We start from the raw sequence: 27,155 nt of genomic DNA on the forward strand, positions 1-27,155 counted from the left end.
CTTACTGCCTTTTATTAAATGTATATAAGTATAACAAATTTTGATCTCTCTTTATTGAGGGTTGTAATGAGAAGGTCTCATGGATTTGCATCCTACCCTATGCTTAGAATAACTGAGATGTGACTGTGCATTGACAAATCTGCTACATAGTATTTTTGATTAAACTTCAAACTCAGTTTGCTTCTCATTCTGTGATTTTGTGTGTCTTCTGTTCTAATTCATTCCACCTGTCATTTAGAACTCCACCACCTTCCCATATTTTGATATACTTTACATCTTATACCAGCTGACCAGATACCTGCTGCTTGGAATCATGATAGTATTTCTGTTGAGGAAAGATCATACTTACAGGGGGTGTGTTTCAGCTCAGCAGGCTATTTAAATATGTGTGTGTGTTTAGATCCTCAGGGTTTTTTGGGTTTTGGTTGTTTTTAACTTTTTTTGGAGTTGTAACAGGAACCTGGGACTAGAAGTCCTGAATTCTAATGAGATCAGCAATAACATATTTTGGGCAGTAGCTTAACCTCTCTGTCTCAGTTTTTCAGTCCATCAAATAAGAATGTTAAAACTTAACAGTCTTACAAATATTAATACCCTACAGAATGTATGGAAATTAAATTGGAAAATCTGCTGTATATATTTTTGAGTGAGTTGTTCACAGCAGTTACTGAATGGGCAGCTTTAGAGAATGAAAAACTTCTATTTCAGCTTTTGATATTTTACTTTTCTAGAATTAAATCTTTAGGCATTTCTTTGACTTCAGAGAGATTTACCCTTTTTTCTGCTATAATTGCCAGCAATATCAGACGGTGCCAATTACATCAGGAGCTTTAGTGGTCAAGCAAAGTTACCTGTTAGTAACTGGGCTGTGAACAACAACTCATGTGTGAGAGAATGCTTCATGACTATAAACTTAACAATTCTTGTCAGACACAGAAGTGCTGTCTAGTAGATGTGAAAGATTCCTTTTTCCAATTTTACAGCTCTATTGCTGATACCATAGATCAGGCTTGAGCATCTCCCATATGTATTTTTTCCTCTAATACTTCTGCAATAGCTAACTGGTTACAAAGCTGGAATTTTTTTAACCACTGAGTTATTTATTCAAACAGATGAAATGTATTTATCAATGTGTTCAGCAGAGATCTGTTTTGTATAAATTATAATATTTTCACTAAACAGTAACATCTATAAATAACACTTGCATTCTGGGATTTATATTCTTGTTATTCTTTATTGATGTCTGCTTAAGTTGATTACATTTCTTTTTTTTTTTTTTTTAAGGTAAAGTGCAAGTTAAGAGTTCAGACATACAAGTTGGAGACCTCATCATAGTGGAAAAGGTTGATACTTTTAAAATATATTTTAGAGGCTAAAGATTATTAACATGCTAATTATCTTCTGAAGAAAAATGTATCAAGGTACTTATCTGTGAAGTCCTAACTAGCTAGTATTTTAGTTCAAGTCCTGTTTGAGAATCTTCAAGGAAGTCTATTATAGAATTAATTATATTTTAATTGAATGTATATATTTATATTTTATGAGTAGCCATATGCTTAAATCAATCTTGGGAAGGGAATACAATTATGGAATTTACTGCCCTGAAATGTGCTGTGCTGAATGTTTTAAGATGTCTCCTTACTCATACACTCCTTTTGGTGGTTAGATCAGTGTTTTTCTGTCCGAAATTTTCAGGGATAAGCTTTATTTATGCATGTGTGTGTGTGTATATATATATTTATATATTTGTATTATTTAAATATTATATGTGTCTAACTGTATATAATTAAATAATAAGAAAGTTTATATGTTTTTTAAACGGACCAAAAGCTTTCCAGTTTGTTTGCAGATGGTGAGTGAGAGCTGTGAATTCTTCTTTGCTCTATAGTAACATTATAATAAAGATTGTTTCTTATTTCGGTTGCCTTTCTGGGCTACTAAGAAATTACTGCGATCTTAGAAGTCAACTTAAATTTGTTGTCAGAGGTAACTATTTTTGCTTAAATTAATTCTGGAAAGGCGACTCACTTTATGGATGCCTGCAACTAATTCCCATCACACTTGGTATTAGAGAGCTAATCCATTGAGATGCTGGAAGGAGGCACATCAAATTGAAGCTTGTATCTGCTTCTGCTTGTTTTGGAAGACTTCTTTTTCCTTCCTTTCTATTTCTTCTGTGGTTAAAAGAAAAAAGCCTGTACACCCAAGTCTCATTTGGCTTGACGCTTTCAGCTTAAAATATATATATTTTCATGTAGTTTGCACCATTTCTTGCTTTTTTCCTGTTCTTTTTTGTCTGCTCTGTGTATGTTGTAACTTTTTGGGCCTGCCTGAGTAGCAAGTACTAGGATGCACAAAATAGGCACTGGTATGTTTGGCCTTTACATTTGTTTTGCCTTACACCTTGTTACCTTAGTATGCAGGTGGAATTGGCTTGCAGGTTCTTGCTTCTGCCTATTTCAGAACTTCTAGGAGACTAAGATATTTGCTTTGATTTTTATTAGTGAACTTTTTTGGGCCTTCTTGGACTCTAAACTTGGAATTAATTATTATAGAGTGTAGGGAAGACTCTAGTGGCTACTTAGGTAATCTGCATTCCCTGAAATTCACTGAGATCCATTTGTCTGTTGGATTATACCAGAATTTGGAAAACTGGAGTTACTTTGGGGATCAGTCTGTCACATATGAAGTTGCTCATTAGCATCGATTTTAGCAGTATTTGCAGTAGCTTAGAACTTCTTATGTTGTGAGTACCTGAAGTTTCTAATGAAAAAAAAAAGTAATGTCCAAGGATTTAGGGAAGTAATGAGTAGTGTGCTTTTTGATGATGATTGTAGTCAGGTATCTCAGTAAGATGCATATAATGGTTTGAAAGTTGTATTTCAGCTTCAAGCTCCCTACTGCTGCAGTAGCTGCCTTTTTTCCTTTTGACCTAGCTGGGAGTGCCTTCAGACTAATGAAATTAAATGTTTTCTGGTTCTGTTGAGGAGTGCATTTTGTTGGAGCAAGCAGTTTTCAATTTCAGAGTATGGCTCTTAAGCCAAAGAACCAGTCAGGAGTGAAATGTTCAATTGCTCACTCTAATGGCAGAGGAACAAGTTAACATTGTATTTGACTGGTAGATGCATCAACAGCATTTCTGCAGTGAAATTAATGACTCACTTGAGCTGAAGATCCATATGTTAACTAGTGACTGCATCACAAATACTAACAACTTAAGTGAAAGGCTTTTCTAGATTTAAACTTTGAATATCCAGTGATTATTGTCTTTTTTTTTAATAGTCCTAATTAGTTTCAAAGTATTTTTTAAGCGACTGTAATGTGCTTAAAATAGTTAGGTTCAAGTAATACATCTATTGTTTCAGCTGAAAATTTCATATTGCAGTATTAGTAGGCAGGATGAAGCCTGAACAGATGAAAATATTGCCTAATTTTAAAAGCTGAAAGACATTCATATCTTAGCTAAAAAATGGTCCCCTGCCTTGACCAGTCATGCTACTTCTAGATGTTCTCCTTGGCTTGTGTTAAGATACATTCTTAGTTTCCAGTGGAAGCACAGATGTGCATAGTGTTCCTAAAGAAGACAATTGAAGGGATGAGTTGGTGAGTTCAGATATTGTTATTTAGACACTGTACCTTACTGACTGTTTGGAATACATTTTGGAGATGTGAGGAGGGCATAAAACTTAATAACACATTTAGTTAATAATAATTACACATTTATGGGCCAACATTTAACAATAACAACACATAATAGTGATTCAAGGCATGAGAACAGTAATGTTTTTTCTTAAAACCTTGAGAGCTTTTCTTGGAGCTGTAAAGGTACACAATTTTCTTCTTAATCTTGGGTGTAAAGTGAAATCAATCCAGTATTTGCAAGGATTGCAGTTAATGCTAACATGTAATACTGCACAGCATGCCCATCCAAGAAGACAACTGGGAAGTGCCTCTTCTATTTATAACTCAGAAGCGAGCAGGAGTATTTTAGTTAATGAGAAAAGGACATGGATCGTTGCATGAATGGAGAAGGAAGGACAGTAAATGCAAAATTCCAAGGGTCTGTAGCTATGCGCAGTTGACAGGAATTGGAAGGCTGTCTAGGGAACAGGAAAAGTTCATGTAAATAACAATTTCATTATAATAACTTGGGAAAAATATAAAAGTAATTTGAAAGGTATGAGAAGCAGTATTTTTTGAGTGAATATTGTAGCCTGTGTTGCAGGGAAGTCTTTATGGGTTTTCTTGTTTACCAGTCTGGCTGGTATTCCTGGATGGCATGGAGTTACTCATGGGAACCTTGGTGCTGGGGAAGCACTTGCCTTGTATTGACCATTGTCTGTCTGTAGTTAGATCTCTAGGACTGAATCTCTAAGTCTGCAAACAGTGAGATAAATGGAAACCCTCCTTTTCTGGAGCTCTAATTCTGCCCAGATTTAAGAAAAACAGTGTATTCAAGTAATTTTCATGACTTATGTATTCAAATTTCAGTATATGTCAATAAACATTTCTGGTATCATCTCCATGGTAATTGAGATTATATCGTTTTTTCATGGGTTTCTGAATGCTTGAAGTTGTATGTGTTGTCATTTTAACTTGTTCTACTTTGATAAATATGACATGAGAGGGCTGACATGATTGACATACTGCTGCTGTTTGACTGTGACAATGTACAACAGAATTTAATTTTCTCCATAATGAGATGTTAAAGATTTTTGTAGCATATTTGCCATCTGTTTCTGTGTAGTCACTCTTTTATAGTGACTAGGTATGTATCTGCAGGGCTATCTTTGCTCTCCAGAGTCAGCAGTAATAGTGACAATGTTTTCGGTACCTAGTATTCCTGCAGTATCTTTCTGCCCACTTCCAAAATGTGAAAAACCTGATCATAAAACAAGATGTCAATTTTAAATATTTTAAAGACAAGTCAGTCTCTAGCCTTCTCTACATGGTAGGATACATTAAGGTATGTTTATGCAGAAAAGATTACATTATTTTACAGGAAAGAAAAACCAGCAAGAAAGAACACAAAAGAAGGCAGAATCAATATGCATTTTTTGTATTACAATGAGAAAATATTCACATGACTAATTTGATCACAGTCTATAACTTTCTTACTGGGGGACAGAGGGGAGGAGTTGCTGATCTCCCTCTGGTGATAGCGACAGGACATGAGGAGATGGAATCACAAGGGCATGCAGTGACAGTACAAGGAGTAACAGCTTTAAATTGAAAAAGGGTAAATATAGATTAGGTAGTAGCCAGAAATTCTTCACTGCGAGGATGGTGAGACACTGGAACAGGTTGCCCAGAGAAGCTGTAGATTCCCTGTCCCTAAAAGTGTTCAAGGTCAGGCTGGATGGGACTTTGAGCAACCTGGTCTACTGAAAGGTGTTCCTGCCCATGGCAGAGGGTTGGAACAAGATGATATTTAAGGTCCTTTTCAACCCAAACCATTCTATGAACGAAGCTGTGTCAGGGGAAGTTCTGGGAAAAGGTTCATCACTGAGAGTCTGGTCAGTCACTGGAACAGGATTCCCAGAGAAGTGGTCATGGCACCAAACCTGTTTGAGTTCAAGGACTGTCTGGATGTTGCTCTTAGTCAAATGGTTTAGTCTTAGGTAGTCCTTAAAGCAGCAGGGAGTTGGACTCTGTGATCTTTACGGGTCCCTTCCAACTTCAGATGTTCTATGATTCTGCCCGGTTTTGTCAGGCATAAAGTATCTGAATCTTGGATATTCTGCGCCAGGTGAATGTTTCATTTGCTCAGTGTGAAACATGTCGTCTGTGGAAGTTGGTAGTGACTTGTAGATACCTCCTTTGTATTATTAGAAGTTCTGTTAAATTCAATATTAGATCATTTGACTGTTATTCTTGCAAAATTTTTGGATGGTGGTGAAGTGTTTACACTTGTTTACAAGTAACTGGAAGTTTGTAGGCATGAAGTCAGTAACCTGAAACTTGTGTAATGGATTTATGTCAGAGCTGGCAGGGAAGCTGCAAAAATGTATAGTTAATCTATATTAAGACTGGACATCTGTTTAATTGTTATTGTCATTTAAGGACAGAATTATTTCATTTTGAAGTTGCCTTTTCCTTTTTCTGTTTTTTCCTTGTAATAGATGCATAATAATATAAAGTTAATCCTTTTTCTGCAATTTTTTCCAAATTTGAATGAGATATTCCCAGTTGAATCTGGGCTCATGGTGGATAATAAATTTCACTACATCCTTAATTATTAGCTCTTATTAGGCAAGATTCAAAAAAATGCTGGGCTAGTTACAGATGAGCAGCCTCTTCAAGGTGAATACTGTTGGTATACCAACAAGTGAATTTTATTTGTAAAAGCACAAAGAGTTAAAATGGGAAATGCTGCAAATCAGGAAATATTAATGGATGAAAATGTATCATTTTAAGTTATGCAGAGGCTTTTTTGCTACCTGTGTAGAATTTTTTAGGTAAACTAAAACATGCATCTGTTTTCTGACGTTTCCCAACTTCCTCATTTTCCAAGCCTCATCTTTGCTTATGATAGTAGCCCTCTCTGTAGCCCTTTATGGCCCCTCTTTACTGAACTTCCATAGAGAATACAGTTGCAGTTGCTTCCAGTCCCATTTATGAAATGGTTTTTGGAAGCTAAGCCCATATAAAACATACTCTGGCAGTTACCTTGGGCAGATCTCTTCAGATTACACTATTCCAAATGGCACTGTTGTGGTCACATGCTGATCTTGAGCTGGTTTCTTTGGATTAATGGAAAACTTTGCTTTTTTTCCTTTCCAGTCCTCAGATTTTGATATGTTGGTTATTTTTGCTTTCTTTGGTGTTTCGTTCTTAAACCCTGTATTGGCCATGTGGTGCTGGTAGATGCCTTGGGAACAAGTGGAGAGAGAGCTGAGGATTTGGGTAGTCACGTAGCAGATAGCGTGTATGTGGGAGGATGGTATTGTTCATTTTGTTTAACCTGTGAAAGCTTAGATTGGCCCTTCTGTGATCAACAAATAATTGAAAACTTGATACAGGAAGTTCTGTGCTGGAAAGGGAAATGGCGGACTGGTGCATCTGATTGTGCATGTGGTTCTATGTCTTAGATAGTGAGGAAGAGATTCTGTTCATTTTACATATGTGGAATAGGAAAATGCTGTTCCCTAATTTGCTGTTTCCCCTCTGTGTGTTTGTGTGTGTTGGAAGAGAGAAGAATGCTTGGTGTACATGTTTGCAACTTGAGTGCCAAGACAGATATTTTAAATTTGCCTGGTTTTTTTTCTATTATGTGTGCTAAGTCAATGTCAGAGTTTTGCTCAGTGAAATTATGTTTTAAGATATTTCAATTAGATATTTATGTACTTGAAGTACTGTTTTCAGTCAAGAAAATGTGAATCTGTTCTTCAGGTATTTATGATTCACTTATAAGGAACATCTGAAAGGATTAGCTGTTGTTTGCTTATGGTATAATTTTTTGAAAATATTGATTTCTGAATTGCAAATGCTGAATGTAAAGTACTGTGAGAAATCCTATTTTAATTGAGTTTCAATCCAAGTGTGACCTTTGGTGATAGATCTTACTGGACTTTTGATTGGAATTCCTTTTTTTCCTACTTACAAAAAAATAAACCTTTTTTTTTTCTTCTCTCAGAATCAACGAATCCCATCTGACATGGTGTTTCTTAGAACCTCGGAAAAAACGGGTATGTTTTGACAATTCACATTGGTTGCATGACAAGATGGTGGTTGTGGTAAAATTTTAGATTGTACATTGTGGCCAATTTGAAATGGTTAAATAGATTGATGGAACTCTACCTCCATCAGATTAATGGGAGAGAGTCCATACGTGACAAACACATTATGCTTGGACTGTAAACCAGGAGTAATCTTACTGTGAACATGAGACTTCTACAGATGTTTCTCTACATGGATGATTTTTATGAGCTGTTTTAATAAAAGGTTTAAATATTAAAAACATTAAAAATATTTGGCATATATATGTACTTGATAAGTATGATTTGATATTATTTTAAATTAGTCACACCAGTCATTGTCTTGCAACATACATTTAAATGTCATCTGATTGTCTTTCAGTTATTAAATTGAAAAAAAATTAAAATTGGAACCTACTAATAGATGTTTAAAATAACTATTTTTGGAAAAACTTATTACAGTTATCTGAATTCCTGAAATAACTTTTTTTGCTTCAAAATAATACTGCCTTTTTGGTCAGTCAAAAAAAAAACCCTAAAAACCATGAATTTTCTTGAGTGAGAGAAAGAAAAGTGCTGCTTGTTAGCTCTGTTTCTCTTAACATGGTGATAGAGGAGTACTCTTAATCTTTAAGAAACAAATATCTCCTTTACAGGAACCCTATAAATTACAGCTGTTTTGTAAAGTTTAGAGATTACTACTGGATGCCCCTGTGTATAACTCAAATGAGTTTTCCTCCTTTATATTACCATTTATCTTCAGATCCTGAAGAGCTGTCTGGTATTTGTCAGACACTACTAAATTTCACAAAGCTAATAGCTGTGATATTGGTAAGCCCTGTATTAGTGGCACATAGTATTTCACTGTGGCACTGGAGTTCTATCATATATTTCAGATAAAAGCCTAGATTTGTAGAGATCATTTGAAAGAGAAGACAAAAATATTTCTGATAGCCTACGGAATTCTAGTAGAGCTATATATTTGCTAAAAGAAGAAATTACTGTATATTGCTAATGCTGATTAGATGCAGTGATCATCTATAACTAGCCTGGAGTGACAAAGTTTTCTAGTGGTCTTACATAAGCTCCATCTTTGTTAACCACCTCTGGTTCAGGATACAGGGGCTTTTCTTTTTATTCTCTCTCAGAAACATACTTTATTAAAAAGCCTAATTTTCTATTAACAAGCAACATGTTAAGTAGTTTTATTGGTGTTGCACTTCTTTAAAAACAAAACAAGAAAACAAAACCACACAAAAATAATTTCCTAAACTTCAAGCATATGACAGTAATTGTTTTTTGACTAAAGAGTGAACACTTACATCTGCTGTTTCTTCCTGATGTTGCAGTTTTGACTGATTTATGCTTTAATTTATAGTTGACACTTTTAAGTACTTTGTGAAACAGTTTTTGCATGGTTTTATGTTCTATATGTAATTTTATCTTCTGTGTAATAAAGCAGTTTAACTGTAGCTTCTTACTATAAATCTATAAAGAGTAAAGTGTAGAATTTGAACTAATCTCAAAATCCAAACCTTCCTGTAAGCTTCTTTTGGGGTAAAGTGCTGTTTTCCAGTTTCAACATTTACATTACATATTAATGTAGTCTGCAGTACTGCAATATCCTACATCTTCACTCAAAAAAAGAAGCAGTTTGAGTTATAAATGGGCAGTTTACAAAGTTCTTCCTGAAACTCACCCCCACAATGACTTTCACAGTTTTCTAGGATACTTTTAACTCTGTGTAGCAGAAGCTGCATTCTTCAGGATATCAAGCTTATTTTGATAAAACTAGTTTCTTATTAGTTGTGTTTTCCCTTTCTTTATCAAATGCATTGTCTTTTAGCTAGAATGATCTCTTCAAAGATCTGATATAATAGCTTGATGTTACTTGTGTGCCTGTATCTAATTTCTAAGATTCCTATGGTTTTTAATCAGACTTTTACAGAAGTGATAGTCTAAAGGCTCATATTGGTGGGACTTTCTTTTGTATTCATGTGACAGTCTGTAACATTGGTATTCCTCTCTTTCATGAATGGAGGCGGCTAGATGGCTGTTTGTATTTTGAGTTAGGATTACTTCCCGGGGGATGGAGCAGGTGGAAATCACTCCTCAAATGTGAATTCTTTGCTGCTGTCAGGCTCCCTGTAAAACAGAAGTTTCCAAAAGATTTTCATTGACTTCCAAAATAAATTAAAAAAAAAAAAAAAAATTAAGCATGGAAAACTTACGGAATAATATATTGGAGTTTTATGTATTTGAAAAGGTAGGAGGGGATTATTTATGGCTGAATCTTGGTTTTACCCATTATATATGGCAGAAGTGACAAGCTATTTGGATGATTTGTTCCATTTATCAGCCTTCCACCAAATGAAAGGAAATGTTCATGCTGAGCTGGCTGCAAAAGATGGTTTAAAGGTTATTTTCATTTTCTGTATAAGCAGGCAGCATGCCAAAAACAACTGACTACCTTAGTGTAAAGCTGTTATGCAAATGTAGGCAAGATCTCTGTTGCACCAACACAAAGCTCCTTTGTTGAAATTAAACTAGATTTTAAGTGGCCCTTAACAAAACTTTCAGGATAGTTTTTAATTTGTTTGGCATGTTCTTTGCATTTCACTTGTCTATATACCATCTCAATCAAAAATCAAAGGCTAGACAGGGCATTCCAGAGATCATCATATAACTTTATAATTGTCCACAGAAGCTGCCAGCTGAAGCATGTGTTAATAACTTCATTATGGGAGTATCAAAGATACTGTGTGTGTAAAACACAAGAAAAATTTCAAAGATAAACTCTTTTCTTCTCTAAGCTACAATCCTTGCACTCCACATTGGCTGTGCCTTGGTGCAGTGACTGGCTTCTGATCCAGGTCAGGTATTCCTGTGCTAACACATGCTCTGGCATGAAATGTGTCCTTCCTGAGAATCTGGTGCATGTGTTTGTAAGGCTCTGTGTTTCTGCAATATTTGTACTCTTTTTACTTTCAAATGTGAAATTCTGAAAGGAACATGGACTTTGTAGGGTGACTACAGAGTTTCAAAAAAGAATGAATGAAGCTTAATTTTTTTCCAGACAAGCTCTTTATTTACATGCTTCTAATAACCTCAGATTCTTATTCACGGTGAAAAGCTGGCATATGCAGTGGCTGGTTCTGAGCTAAGCAAATGTTGATTGTAACAATCAGTTTTCGCTAGGTCCTAGAACAGATGACTGTTGGAGCTAGCAGCTTGGCTTTTCTTTTGTTCATATGGCTCTTTCATCCTCTCTTGTTACACAGAAACTCAAGGAACATCCTAACTTTGAGATCATTGGTCTGCCATACTTGGTTGAAATTGGCCAGAAGTCAAAAGTTACTGGGAGAAAGATGGCATGGCAGAATAGCACTGTAAATGGAATTAGGGCTAAGAGACTAATTGCCTAAGTCTGCAGCTGGAATAGCCAAGGGGTAAAAAGCTTCAGAGCTTGTGATGTGCTCCATAGACACTAGGACTGCAAAGAATTGTTTCTATTCTGTACCACTGCTAACTACTTAGGCCTATGACAGACTAATCACAGTGCTGGTAGGATACTGACTTTCCTTAGTAGCTTTTTAGGGGGGTACGAATTGCTTAATCTTAGTTAAACCCTTCTTACTTTTCCCAAGGTCCTCTTTGTCAGAGATAATGCTTTGTGATGGTGTGAAAAGTAGAGCTGGATTTTCTCTTCAGCCTTTTCTGGTGAAATTGAACTTCCAGAGGGTGAACAGGAAGTGGTTTTACTGGTCTGCCTCAGCTTTCCTGGCCATAGTATTTGAACCTAGCGCATATCTTCTGTTAAACTTTTTGGTAGACACTTGATTCCATGTAGAGTAACAGCCACTACTTCTGGAAAAGTAGTTTGGATTTTTTCTTCCAGAGAGAGAGTACTGCATTAAAATATTCGTCTTTTGACAAACTTGTAGAAGTTTGTGAAAAAAAAGTGCATATGTAAGAAGTCTGGTAAAATAAAGTCACAAACTTATTTTAATACCTCAGCTGCTGTAGACTTCTCAACAGCTATCAAATTGACAAAAGAGGTTTTGGTTTGGTTTGGTTTGGTTTGGTTTTATTGTAGAGGTGATACTCTGGAGAGAGCAATTCCCAGTGGGTGGTCAGTTCAACTGCTGTCAAGCATGTTCTCATGCAAAGGTTTTTATCATAAACCAATTTTGTTACTGTTTGTCCTTAAATTCAATACATAATAATTTACTGGTGTGGACATTGCAAAATACTGTCTGCCACTACAGCTGTGCAATGGAAGCAGTAGGGAAATGGAAAATCATTTAAAAATCTCACAATCTTTTGTGGAGAACCTTTAATTCTTTGCAAGGTAATGCGGGTTGTACAGTTGCTACGTCCGGTATTTTTCAGGCCAGCATTACATTGTTCTGGTCCGTGCTCATCAGCCCATTTCTCCAGCCTGTCAAGGTTCCCCTGGACGTTTCCCATTGCATAGATCAGTGTTTTGAATTCCACTTATGAAGCTGTTCAAAAATGGTGTATTTACTCAGACATAAAACACTAGTTTCAAAGATGTTTATACTTTTGAGAATTGTAGCAAAAAGAGTAATGTCACTTGCATTAAAATTTGTAGTTAAGAGTTTTCAGGATTCCTTACTTATAATTACTTTAACAACAATGGTATAAGTAAAATGTGGGAATAAAACAGGAAAATAATTTTAGTTTGAGGCTTTGTAGCAGTTCATTTCTGTAGCAATATAACTCTCAGATGTGATTTTTATTTTAAATGCTAACCACTTAACTGGCATAAACTCTGCAATGCAAGTACAGGCTTAGGTAATCATTCATGCAACTTGATTTTCTGTTAGAAGGAGCTGTGAGTTAACCAGTAAGGGCATACTCCAGAGTCTACCATCTAAAACAAAGTCTGCTCATTAAAGAAGTTTTTTTGAAAATGATGAGTTCTTGAGCATTTCTGTACAAAAAGAGAGCATTATGCCACCAAATACGTTTTACTTGTTTAAAAGATCTAGTTTTGTAGATCTTAAAAAGCAAGTATTAGTAGAACATTTATGTCAAAGAATGAAACTCCAAACTCACTGCAAGGAAAAATATAATAAAGGTGATGCTACTACTATCTATTTATTCTGGACAATTAGGAGTAAGTGTTCTACAAATAACTTAATTGTCTGGGCCCCAGCCTGTTCTGGAACTTCAGATATTTGAAAATCAAACCAGAGGAGAAAATGTCAGTTTGGAATTCTGTTGTGCAGCTGATGTCACTTTTTATTTCTTCATAAAGCCAGCTATGGCAGAATAATAAGGCTGAAGGAGTTGCATTTGTCTCACATTCTGGAATTTTCTATTATGTTTAGAAAACAAGTGTTCTAAAACTTACCTGTCTGGAAACTAAAATGCTTTGAAAATCTATTGCTATAGAGAATGATAAATGGCTAGAGTTAAGTTTTGCACATACGGCCCGATAAAAGTTTATCTTCAGGGCATGAGTAGCTGCCAACAATCTGTCCAAACTACTTTAATCTGTTTCTCTACTTCAGTTCCTATTCTGGTTTTAGCATTTGATTTAACTCAGGCTTGAAATGTTTTGGTATCTGCTTTAAGCCACTGAGTAATAGTGATTGGATGTGATCAGCTACTTGTTTAAGATATAGTCAGATAGTATGAATGTTATGTGGTGGAAGGAGGAGGTCTCAGCAGGTATTAGGCTCCCAATAGTATTATACTCTCTCTATTAAAACTGTAAAATTACACAGTAAAATATTATTTGAAGACATGATAATATATATCATTCCCTAATCACTTTTATTTTCTGTGCATACTTGTCTGATTAGTACAATACATGTTTCATTAGATTTGCAGCAAAATAAGCATTAACAAAGAAATATTTTAATTTTTTTTCTATATTTAAAAAAAAAGACTAGTAAGAGTTGAGAAAATTGATCTGTAATTGTGTTAGGCATAGATTAGCCTGTTCCTATTTGCCAGTGATAATGCATTTTTCCAGAAATTCCCAGGGGATTTGGTGGCTTGGCTGGAATAGCAGTTCGAATGTCCCGAAATCCCAAACAATTCCCCCAGTTTGGGAAACAGCGTAGTGAAACTGAAGGTGAGAATCATCGAAGCAGATCCCAGAGGCAGGGCAAGTCAGGCAAATGACTGTATGTATATCAAGAACTGATAGACTGGTTGGTATGTTGTCAAAGGCAAAAATAAAAAAACAAGATCACTCTTGGCAAAAGTAGGGTTCAAGAATTCCTTGTGTAGAAGTTTATAATCTGTGGTCTGTAAAGTATCTGTTCATAAGAGTCATACCATGCATTATGTTTGGGGGTTTTTTTAAGGTACTGTCTCCTTTTTCTTCTTTTAGATTATTGAATTTGGCATGGTTTTATTTTCTTCTCTTACCTGAAGGCTCTACTGGGAAAGCTGTTAGTATTACCTTGATTCTTTGAAGTGATTGGAACAAGTCTCTTGGTGGGCCTCATCTTTAATGTGAAAAAGAAATTTTTGCATAATCTACAAAGTTCTAATTATTAGGTCTAATAATGAGGAGCAATTTGAAGTAGATTCAGAGTTGTCTCGCTAAAAATTTAGAAATGATCCTCAAATCTATCTTAATGCATTCATGAGCAAAGGATGGCTTGCACATGTTCATGTGCAGCTTGAGATGTGTGGCTGGCCGGAGTTGGAATGGAAACTTGCATAGACTTGAAATACCTCAGTCTAGCAGCTCTCTTTCCAGTGATAGAAGACCTAACTTGGAGCAACCTGTCTTGTAAGGAGTACCCAGCTGAGAGGACTGGGTTTTCCATGCAACTGTTGTGGTCCATGTTGCCATGCTGTCACTGCTCTTGTATATATGATGGCTAAATATTAAAATTCCCTAGGGTGTATCACCATGTCCCGCAGCCGTAGGGAGGAGGAGAGAAGATCCAGCAGGCAGGAATTGTGCAGCAAGATTGATTTATTTAATTATTTTACAAACTCCTTTATAGACTTTTTTCTTCATAGTCTAATTGGACCAAGGATCAGCCACCCCTTGGGGGTGATTGGCTAAAATCCTAAAACATCCATTGTCAAAATATTTTTCTACTGTACTATAAACAAGGTTTCTCAAGGTTGCAGGTGTTTCATTGTTTATAGAACTCTGCTACTGTCTTCTGTGAGAGAGAAAAGTCTCTCACAGGCTTAGAAAATAGCAAGAAAATCCTTGCTAGCAGCATTTTTGTATCCACAGCTAAATGCAATTTAGCTCAAATATTTAACTTCAGCTACAGTTCTGATTGAAGGTTTCCATTTAGCTTTACACAGCCTTCTTCTGTCTGTCAAGTAAAAGGAAATTGGAAAAATTATAAATCTTCTGCTTTTTGCTTTAATGAAGTCCAGTGTTAAATCTTCATAGCTGGGTCTGTTGTTTCTTCCTGGCTCCCAACAGTAAAGGAGAATGTGCTTTTCCCTGCTAAATTTTAATTAAAAAATTATCCTCTTGTTTTTCACATGCCTATTGTAACCTGATGGTTTTGTCAACTCCTTTGACTTGCACTTTTCTGTGTTTAAGCTTTATGAGATACCAAGCCTTTTATTCCTGCTTCTCCTGATTTAGTTAATGGAATGTCCTTCACGTTGATGATTATTGCTGCTGCTAAAATCTTGGAGGCAAAACGTGCTCTCAGTGGATTCTGGTATATTTGGCCATATGCTTTTCTCAGCCTCCTCTGTGAGCTCTGCTTTCATCAAAAGAGGAAATGCTCCTTAAGTCTTCTCTAAGCACTCTTCTTTGAGATGTACATGTATTTTTTGTATTACTGGTCTTTAGAAATACTTAAATGCATTAGGAAGGTTGATGGGGACAGTGAGTTCTGCTGTGCTGTCAGAGCTCTCAAATCATGGAGCTGTTTAGTCACTATTCTTATTTTATCTGAAAAGTGAGAATTTTTTCAGTGTTCTAAGCATTGTCTATGGCAGACTTTTTGATTTAGTCATTACTCTGAAGACGTAAATAATGCACACCATCTTTTTTCTGTATCACTGGGTTTCTGCAAAAAGAGATTGCTAGTATGCATCAGAAGAATAATGGAGCAAGGTGGTGCATCAAATCCTATTAAATGGAAAAGATTAATGTTTTTGAGTATCCTTCTGTATATCTCAAAATAATATAAATCAGTAAGCTAAAATTTGAGAATGTGAATATGAATGTAGATTTTTTTTAACTTGAAACATTGTTTGCTATATCTGAGAATTCCATAATGTTTTAATAGAGATAAAAATTCTTAAAGCATACTGAATCAATACTGCAATTCAAAAAAGATGCAATGTGATCAAGCTTGGATTAAAAAACGTCTGAGTTCTTGTCAATAAGGAACTGTGATGAGTTTAAGGGTATCATATTGACTGTGTATTAATACATGGTATCCTATAAGACCATCAGCTGATTGTTTAGAATGTAAATGAAACTGTTGATGGATCCAATGACCGATGGCTTAAATTCCAATTAATCAATTGCTTCATCGGTTTCTTAATTCAGATCAAATATCTCAAGTGCACACAGTTCTTCCCTGGTCTTCAGAGAAATTAATGCTTTTAAACTAATTTAATCAGTCTTCTATAAATGTGCATCCTCTGGCATGGTGATGTAGCTTAAATGCTTAGGATGTTTCAGGTGTCTTGCGGTTTTGTTCCCCCTTAGAAGCTATCATAATTGAAAGCTTTTTGTTAGAGTAGTAAATGAAACTCTGTACTCCAATATGTCATCTTGGTGCTGCTATTCACCTTGTCATCTGCTTAAAATTTTCATGCACATAGTCACTTAAGTAATATAAATGATTTAAAAATTAAGCTGTTTGTAAATGATCTGGTGTTAGGTGTTTAAAGTCAGTTTTACTTTTGCTGGGTGCATTCTAGTAACCCATCTCTTTCAATGTTTTTCACTTAAAGCAGAAAGGCTGGTAATATTGCCAGAAAATATAAAGCTGTTTATGACACCGCAGTTCCACGTGCCCTGTTTCCCACTGACCCATCAATTAATTCATCAACACTTGACACAAGCTCTTCACTCTGTCACTTACACCAGTTGATCTTAATTTGATTGCCGTTAAAACCTTCCTTTCCTGGTAACCGTTGTCAATTATACAAAATAAAATCAAGTATTCATAAGTAGTCTGTAATAGGATATAGGTAGACAGATTTAATAATTCAGTTTTGCTGAGGCTTGAAAGGCATTAGTTTTAGCTGTTGTTCTCATTTGTAAAAAATTCATTGGATGCAGCTCTTGAGAGAGAAGGCAGACATAATTTTATTTATTTAGATTTGACAGAGAAGAACCCAGACATGCAATGATGGTTTAGCATTATCTCTGTTTAAGAATAACTGACAGGAATTCTTATCAGTTACATATTATAGAAAGTAAATGTAATTTACTTTCATGGTTTTTTTTTTTTTTTACTGGTTTAAGTGCACACATTCTAGGATTGGTTTTTGACAATATCTGTAATGGAGTGTGGAATTCAACCCTGCATTTATGCAGGAAGAACAATACCTTTTCAACACTGGGGTGCCTGGTCTTTAATATGCTTGTAAAATATGCATATTCCTGTACATCTTCTATATACAACTAAATTATAGTTGCTTCCCTCTGATGCATCTTCATTGCAGTATAACATTAAAATGTGCGCTATGGCATATTTGAATTATACCTATAAGTTTACTTTGGTCCTTATTGGCAAGTCAACTTTTTAAGCTTGCCGATAATTGGCAAAAAATTTGCAAGCAGAAATCTATTAATTTTAATTTTTTCTGAGAGAACATTAAATACAGTTTTCAGAACTTCTGTGTTGATCAACTTCTTATACACTGTTTTTCATTGTGTACACTGATGTTTGTAACAAATACCATGTGTGGGTTGAGCGGTAAGACTGTGGAAGGGATTTGAATGTACTTGTGAAATCTAAAAATGGAAATATTTAAAAAAATAATTTCACTTGTAAAATGCTGATTAAAAAGGCATAGTCAAAGACAAGATCTGCTCTAAGTGATTGCTCAAAGCAAGAGCAGAAAAAGTGAAGGATAGCAGTGTGGAACTCCTTTTATAATGTGTCATTTACTTTGTCGCTTTTTAATGCTAGTCAGAATGAGTTATTCCTTAGTGGGGCTTTTTTCCTGAATTGAGAATCCTCTTGGATCTCACCTCATGACTTAGAACTGCTTTCTCAGACCTTTCTTCCGGCCAAGAGCTAGGAAATGAAAATTAAGTTTGGACACAGGACAAGTTGGATAGTTAAGTTTGTTATGTCAAAAAAACCATCTTAATTTCTCATGTTGCTATTTGTCAAGAAACATGGCCAGTCCTGGAAAGCAAGTATTAGCATATTTTAGCTTTAAGTATTAGCTACCTTCTCTTTGTAAAAACAAAGCCAGTAGACTTCATGATCAAGAAGGAAGCAGAGAGAAAGCTCTTTCTTTTCGTCATGCTACTCTACCTGAACTTTTTTGCTTGCCATTTTCAGTCTGATTTGCACGGAATTTCTGTGAGTCAATGCATGCATTTTGAGGTATTTGGATTCAATTTTGCAGTCTAGGATTATTCAAGAGTATTACTGCCTAACAAAGAACATTAGGTCATACTTGTATAAATGGTAGGATGTTCTGTGTCTGCCTGGTTATTTAAGGACACTACTAGGCTACTAAGAAAAGTTTAGTAGTATACAACAGAACAGTCTTTGCCTAAAGCATCTCTGAAAGAAAAATGTCTATGATATGCAGGAATGTATGTAATGTAACAAAGGTTTGATTCTGCAGCGAACGAAATCAACTTCTCCAGGGCAGTTGAGATTTCCTTTCTACATGTATTTCAAATATTAAATCCCAATGTAATTAAGATGACATGATTTTTTTTTCATTACAGCTTTTCATTAAAATCAGGTGATGCAATTTTACGTTGAATAAATTATTTTACTTTTGTGAAGTAATTGCTCTTAGTCTGTCAATACTTCTATTTTGGATTTCCTGTGTTAAATACACTTTCTATAAAAACTACTTGTTTAACAGACTGAATATTAAGCTAATTGTTTTAAGGAGAAATTATCCATCTTTCTGCTTAACAGAAACAACAACATTTCCAAATCAAATAAAATAGGAACAAATAATTTAATTAATACACACCAAATTTTCTTTTCTGAGTGACCTTCTTAATAAAGCCCAGAAGCTAGAATACATTTAAGAAAATATGTAACATCCCAAGTAATAGCTTGTTTTCAGAAGCCTATTTTATAAACTGTATTTAATACTCTGGAGTATGTATGTAAAAATAAAATTTACGTCCTTGATAGTAACACAAGTTCATATACATTACTATAATTTCAAGAATTTAAAGACATCCACATATAAATAAATTAATGCATAAAATATGATTAGCAAGGTCAGTAGTAAAAAAAAATGTAGATTAGGTTATCTGATGATGGTGCATAGTATTAACTAAGAGAAAGCTTATGATGTAATTGTGTTTTACTTGATTAAGAAGCTTCCCTTTCTGGTTTGGCGAAGAATTTTTTCCCTTTTTTTTTCTCTCTCCTGCACTTTTTTTAAGGTGAAAATAAAACCAGCTTTCTCGAAGGATGATCTGTATTTAGTTTGAGAATTTTTGTTTAGGGCCCTTTTCTTCAGGATTCCTAGAGGCAGGTAGGTCACTGATGCATGTGCACATGTACACCATTCCCAGAAGCATTTGATGCGTACACGTCCTTCAGGTATGTTCTGACTGAAGCCTTAAGTCCAGCACACACTGAGGAAGGAGAATTCTTCCTGCTTACTTGGTATTAACAGTACCTTTGTTTGACAAAGCTAGGCCAGGCATATCATGGCCCTAAATTAGTGCCATCATAGATGAACTTTTTTATCTCTATTTCAAAACACCATAAAAGCTACTGAAATAAACATTGTTTTTCTTCAGCATTCTACTAGCACATAAAATAGCTGTAACGAAAGATATTTTTATCCATAACATCTCAAACATAAGTAGGAAGTCTGTTAATTATTATCAATGTATCCTTATAATGTGAAGTTACATAGTTATTTCAAGTTCTTAAAATTATTTTCATCTTTTGTATTGAGGGGCGGTTTTTCCATGGAAAAGCAACCTTAGGGTAAATTCTGGACAGGACTCAAATAACTGAGCTCTTGCTAAACCAGCAAACCAGAATTGTAGTCCCAGGACTTTCCTAAGCATTCAAGTTTGAAAGTTTCAACTGAAATGGTTTCAAAAATCAGTTTAGTTGCTACTTGGGCAGCACCTTGCATGCACTTGCTCTACAGTGATTTCTGACTGTCTTCAGCTGATTAGGCTAAATAAATATTACATACCTGTAAAGTAGTTTAAATGTGCTTATGAAGTTTGCACCACTTTTGATTAATGATTAAGCTATTTAGGCCCAGTGGAATTTCCTTGAATCAACCTTAAATTCTAATTCAGATAATTCCAAAATTTTCACTTGAATGATGGAAATAAGTCAGATGTTCACAATGTACAACTTTGTCTACTAATTTTGAACAACTGTATAGTTATGGGAAATGAGCATCTGAGTCCCTCGCTGTATAAAGTAAAAGTTTTAATTTTGTGTATTTTTTTTATACATAGCCTTATGAAAATTTCTCATGTCCAGTGTGTAATTAAATTTTTCTTTTTCTTTTTTAGTTTTTTCTTTTTGTAAACAGCTACTTTTGATTGGTAAATACTTAAAATGCTTAATGGTGTGTCCTTAAAGGAGCACAAACGTTAAAAAATTTCATTCTGTGTGTGCTGTAAAATAATTGTCAGGTTCAAGAGTTATTTCTGTATTCAGAAGGAATGCAGCTCCTGACATGTATAGATCATTTGGAGATTTCTTTTTTTTCTGGCAAGTCATATTCAGGTTAGAAATGTTAAAGAGGTTTTTAACACTGGCCTAAAGCATTCTGCTGAAGTATGTAACATGATTTTTACAACTTTTTTGTGGGGGTTTTTTGGTTTTAATTTTGTGACTGGGGGAGGAGGGTGCAATGCTTCCAAGCATTTTAAAATGAAAAAATGAGAATACTTATTTTTTTCAAAAGACTCTAAATTTTAGAAGTTTTGTGTACTGCTGACTCAAATACTTCTCAAAGTTAAGCTACATGTGGCTTCCACAGAATACACAGTGGGGAATATTTAGTTTTACAAAAATTCAAGGTTTTTGGTAGGGGTGAAGAGTTGTTTTTATACTTTCTAATTACATATTTAATCTTCCATGTTTATAGCTTAGTTAAGCCAAGTTATTTTAGAGAATAAGTAAAATTACTTAGTCAAATCTACTGCAATATTTGAGGTAGAGAAGAGGATTGTATTGTTTCGGTTTTGCTTTTGTGATCACTATTGAAAGCTGACTTGGCAGAAAGCAGTCCCTTTTTCTGGATAAAAGGGAAACAGGCTATGAGATAAGTTATTGATGAAATTAACTGCTGAAGTGAAGAGGAAATGCAGCTGGCCAATACATGTCATAGTGTGAGCTCTATTAAATGAATATATGTGCAGTCAACCATTCACAGCAGCCACACTGGTCTTGAACTGCATTGATCTATAGTATAATTCTAAATGAAATTGATGCAAGAGAGCAACCATTGACAGCAAGGGTAAAGAGAACCATGAAATGTCTTGTACAAGAAAAGTATGATGGAGAGTAGGCTCATCTATGCCATGGACAGAAAGTGCAGTGATATCATGGCATTTCTAGGTGTTCCTAGGTACTTCACACTTCATTATAATGCAATGGATGTCACTGACTCTTCAAAAAGTGCTTCATAGTATTTTATTTCTAGAAGAAAATCCATAAAGAATTCTGTTAAGAATTTAAAACCAGCTTTTCAAGAACTTCAGACACAGCTTTGTAGCTTGCATCTCTGAGCTTTGGGTGAAATTTAGTTGTGATAATGTTTTCTGAGAGCTGTTTATATTAACATTTAAAGGTTTGTTTATTTACAATGCACTTAATATAAATATAGCTGTTACATGAAAGAAGCTTTCATGTAAAGAAGCTTTCATGTAACAGCTATATTTATATTAAGATTACATGTTACATCTAAGATCCTTTTGAGTCTGTTGTGCAAAAACGCTACCTTTTAGTCAGATACAATTTCAGGTGACTTCTCTCTCATGCATGTCCTTTCAGATGGTTAGCTCATGAAACTGCTTAATTTGCAGGCTTTGATGGATAAACCATTATGTTCTGTTAGACTTTACTTACACCAGGGTCCACGTGTCCTATAGAATAATCTCCCTCTTAATTTATGTTCACTGGTAGGTACCCTTTCTTGACATACTGCCTTGACACATTCTAGCAGACTCTCTTCTTGTCTGTCATAAGACTCAAACCTGGATAAACTCCTTTGCAGTGTTTCCTTCCACTTAATTGCTACCACATCACTTCTAGGGGTAAAATTACTTCCTTAGTTTTTATTGGATTGGTTGAAATACAGAAGGAAATATGGGTGTGTTTATATACATGTCTGTTGAAATTTATGAATAACTTGTAAAATCTATTCTTTTCACACCCATAGCACCCAGTAACAATAGTGTATACTGTTGTTTAGCTGTAGTATAAAGGAAATTGTAAATACTACTTCAGAAATATTTAAGGCTTCTCTAGTGTAGCAATTGTGAAGAGTGTTGCTAAGATTTTACCACCTTTTTAAAAGGAATGGTAGTTAATTTTGTATTTTTTAGTAGATTTGCAATGCTTCTGTGTGGTCTTTTTTGCATCTTGAATTAATAATGTATGTAATACTACAGACTTGACAGTATCAAACTAGTTATGGGGGTGAGGAGAGGTTCTGCAGTGGTCTCTGTTTTCTGTTCCTTCAATACTGGTCTTCTGTCTGTACAGCACACTGATTCTCTTCAGTGTATGTCAGTCTGTATCTTGAGCTTCCCTCATATCTTAAGTACTTTGCATGTGTCGACAGGTTTCTTTAGTCTTGGATCACTGATTGTTGCAGATGATTCAAAATTACTTATTTTAAGTATAGTACATTCAGATCCACGTTGTTTTGAATGCTGTCCATGTTAAGGACTTATTTAAATTTTTTTTTCAGAGAAGCCAGGAGACAATAAGCAATGAAAGTTTGTGATGTCATACCAGCAAGGAGAAAAAAAATCACAGGCATCAGTTAATTACTCTGTTGTGTTGGAATTGTACAAGTGACAGAATTGCATGAAGAAATAAAACTAAACCTATTTCAACTCCAGTTGGAGTTGTATCTCATGATGATAACATTTGAAATCCTGTTTAGAAACTTTGAAGAAACCTGTAAAATAGAAGCTACCTCCATTCATAAACAGACATATTGTTAATTTTATTGGAAAAACTAGTAAATTGTGTGATATCTAAACCATTCCTGGAAGAAAGCACACAAACACTCCAAAATACAAATCCTTTTATATGTTGCACATTTATTTAAAAATGGTTGTAAATTGTGTTGTTTTCACGCTTCTAAATGTTTTAACCCAAACTGAATTTTTGAAATTAAAATAATAATTTGTTGTCTCTTTGTAACTTCAAGGTTCATGTTTCATTCGAACTGACCAGCTGGATGGAGAAACAGACTGGAAACTGAAGGTTGCTGTCAGTTGCACACAAAGATTGCCAGCTTTGGGGGTAAGCATTCTCTTTGCTTTTAAGTTATCTTCTATATGTGCATATATTTATCTGTTATCTAAAAGATTGTTACAGTTACTTAAGTATTGAAAAATACCTGTTACCGGCGCCTTAGTTTTTACAATAAATAAGACAACAGATATTCCACTGGATGCTGAACAAGAAGTTGGTTACACAAATATTCCAGGTTTTCCAACTGAAAAGAAACTGAGTCAGAATTGGATTTTTATTTTTTAACTTAGTGGTTCTCGGTGTTGTCCACACTGAGATTCACACTCTCTAGAAGCAAATCACAGTTACAGTGTTTTCAACCAAGCGTTAGACTGCAAGTGCAAACTATTCTTGTCTCAGGAACCATTGCTTTAATCACTTACTTGTGAGCTTGGGAAACAATAGTCTGCTCCTGGAAGGTGAAGTGCTTTTTGTTGTCAGCATTCTTTCTGGTCTGACTAGGAGCAATGTGCAGGTTCTTGCAAGCAGGGCTCTCTAAGAGTGGCCCGAATGTGGGTATCTTTTGAGTGCATATATGTGTTGTGTCACAAGTAAATCTAAAATCATGAAAAGGGACACAGGTGTGTGTGCATGTATATATACACATCCAAAATAGACACATACCTACAAAAGCAAATGTAAAATTGTATAAAAGTCTCCTTTACAAGAAGCTGAATTATTTCCCTTGCACTGGGAAAGCTTGCTGTTACACAACACTGGCAAGTTGGCTTGATATTCGGAGATCTCCTTTGACAACATATTCAATTGACAAGCTTGTGGAAATTTACCTCTACAGAATTTCTGGTGTTTTGACACTAAATCTTTTAGGTGTTTTATTAAAGGCAAATATACCTTGAGTGGACTGTTTATATTGCATCTCAATAGGAAAAGTATTAGATTATGTGCCAGATCTTAGCAGGTCTTCTGCAGTTACACTTCCAGAAATTGAGTTGCTGCCACACTCATATTAGCAAAAAGGAGAGGTTTTTTCCTGTGTTCATATTCTCTGACTATTGGTTTCACAAGTGACAGGAGAAGGAAAAAGTAGTTACATTGCACTTTAGAGGATTGAGAACAAGGCTTGGAACTAAAGGTTGGTCATGCCAAACAGAGATGCCAAGTTAGGCTTCAGGTCATGAGTTCTGGTCCAAGAACAGACTTTAACAAATATTCTGTAACCTGCAGTTTGGTATTTGTAATAAGGCTTTTCTTGTAGTTCTTAACATTTAATCATGGCCTTCTCATGTTCTCTCATTAAAAGAAAATCATATACAAATTCGAGACAGATGCAATGTGTTTGACTAAAATACAGTCAACTTTCTATCTTGCTTTTATTTATTTATTTTTAATTTAGTAGTACTTTTCCAACGGTTACACATGTTCAATTTTGCTGTTATGTTTTGTTTGTCTTTTTTTTGAAAACATCGCTGACCACAGTTGCAAATACTGTGCAAAGCACTGCCTCAGAGTTTTATTTGCTGGTTATAATTTTGATGTTTTGAGATTAGACAGTTTGGTGTACTGAGGCTGATGAAATCTGGAAAAAGTTACAATGCAGAGGCTTCTCTGCCCTATCCTTTGGAAAAGAAAAAAACCTTTTTCATTAACTTTTTTTTTCCTAAAAAATCCAACTCCATGTTTGAAGTTTTTCCCTTCTTGTTAGGAAGAAAGTATGGAATTAGCTTTCTAGCTTTCATGTTAGGTGGAGCATGAAGGTTTTGTACTGTAATTTTTATATTATGTTCTTTGATTTTTATTTTTTTTTAAACAATTATCAATAGACTTGACAAAGCATTAAGCGTCTATGGAGATAATACAAAATTATGGTTAAATCTGTGCAGTATGATTTGGAGAACTAAATGATTGTACTTTTTTAGACTGGTAAATCAGAAGTGGTTGAAGTTGGGATGTCTGTATTTGAGTGGTGGGACATGCAGCCTCGTTGTCTTGCAGACATGAAGGTTCACTTCAGATGGTGGTTGTTTTGGGTGTGAAGGGGAGTGAAGGCAAGATATCACCAGGAAATTATTTGTGCATCTTAGAAACAATATAGAGGAGTCAACTCTACAATATAATAACCATTTCTTCCTTAGTTGTTTCCACTTAGAGCTGCTAACCTCACTCTAACTGATTTGGGCTTCTTGCAAGACCTTTATACTCTCCCTCTTGAGCTGTAGGTGATAACCTGAGTTGTATCATAAGTGCGGTTAATCAGGAGCTGCTTCCACTTAACACATGTTTCCTGGCTACCAGCAGCATATGAAAGCCACCAAGCAGTTGATGTGCCTCTGCCCTTTCTCACACCACTCAGTTATTGGTGCTTACCCTTGCTAGACAAGGCTTTGTTTGCATTAAGCTGACATTTCATCCTGAAGTAACTGACGCTGGGTGTAATACTTCCTGCCAACTAAACTAAAATACTTCGAAACTTCTGTTCTGTGGGGTTTGGTCAAACCACTTACACTTAGTGGTTCTTTATTGAGCTCATTTTAAATGGCTGCTCCCAGCAAGTCTTAGACTGTTTGCAGTGCTCATGTTATACATCTACTTCGCTCCTAAGCCCCATCTGTCTGTGACTTACGTTGGTGGAATGGTAGCCTAATGCACCCAAATGTAAATGGTTTTTAAAGGGTTCTCATATTTGTCACAGAAAACAATGCTCAGTGCCTATCGCAGAATACTATTTCCACTCCTGTGGAAAAGCACATTGGTAATTCTTGGATTTCTGCAAAGACACTTTTACCTTTACTCAAATGACAGTGATACGCAGGAATATCAGTCATGTAAAGAAACTCTGTGGATAGACAACTTCAGAGATTGGTATGGAGGTCTAAGCAAGCTATGAATATCAAACTAACAAAAAATAGCATTATGAAATTATTTTACTGTAAGCATAAATTTTGTGCTTTATAATAGAGTCAATAAGCTATATTTTTATGTGGGCCCTACAAGAAGTCAAAATGCAGTGTCCAGAATTATGTCTTTATAGTTACACGGTTGGGTTCCTTTCCTGTACAGCATGCCAGGCGGATCGTGCAGCGCCCCGTCCCGCTGCAGTGTCCGGCAGTGCGGCCCGCGTGCCGCTGCGTGCCCGGAGCAGCCGTGGGGCGCTCGGCGCTCCCAACCCGGCCCTGAGGGCCGCGGGGCCCGGGCCGCCCCTGCCGCTCGCCGCCTCCGCGCCGGGACCCGGTCCTCGCAGCTCGCTGCGGGAGTTCGGGACGGCGACACAATCCCCGGCTCCCAAGGTTAAATCCCTGTGGCCATGTGATGAGCCAGCACCCGGCTGCTTCTCCCCGGCAGAACCCGTGCCAACCGGGGCAGCGGGGCACAGTCCCTGCGGCTCTGCTCTCTCTGCCCCTGGGCTAACGTTTCGGGGTGTTGCCGGGTGGATCACAGTATTCCAGAGACTCATCACACGTGCCTGCCACAGTGGCTTCTCTACAGTGGCTTCTCCACGAGTGCGTGATGCACTTTCAAAGCTGAGACTCACAGTTCATACTTCCATATTGAAATATATTTTTAATAATTAAAAAATATAATTTATGCAAATTGAACATAAAATAGACTATGAACAGTTAGCTGTTGTGTTGGATAGAATATACTCTCTGTAATTGTCCCTCATTTTGATTTCTTTAGGTGTAAAAACATAGTCATTAAGGTTGGAAAAGACCTCTAAGATTGTTGAATCCGGTGAACAGCCCCACTGTGTTCACCACTAAACTGTGTCCCCAAGTGCCACATCCACATGCCTTTTGAACACTTTTGAACACACAGCCTGACCACACTTTCTGTGAAGAAATTTTTT

The 27,155-nt window shown here is 35.7% G+C and overlaps 1 protein-coding gene across 2 annotated transcripts in view; it reads left to right on the plus strand.

Moving 5' to 3' along the window:
- ATP9B (ATPase phospholipid transporting 9B (putative)) overlaps positions 1-27,155 on the plus strand; it is a 154,016-nt gene that overhangs the window by 39,563 nt on the left and 87,298 nt on the right. For both annotated transcript variants that reach the window (XM_042044621.1, XM_042044622.1), the window contains exons 6-8: positions 1,285-1,343; positions 7,637-7,688; positions 23,265-23,359. In XM_042044621.1, coding sequence (XP_041900555.1) covers positions 1,285-1,343; positions 7,637-7,688; positions 23,265-23,359 — 206 coding nt within the window. The remainder of the gene's footprint in view (positions 1-1,284; positions 1,344-7,636; positions 7,689-23,264; positions 23,360-27,155) is intronic.

Source organism: Corvus kubaryi, unplaced genomic scaffold (genome assembly GCF_017639235.1).
Source record: "Corvus kubaryi isolate FWS band 111438036 unplaced genomic scaffold, C.kubaryi_AGA036_p1.0 37398, whole genome shotgun sequence".
NCBI classification, from domain to species: Eukaryota; Metazoa; Chordata; class Aves; order Passeriformes; family Corvidae; genus Corvus; species Corvus kubaryi.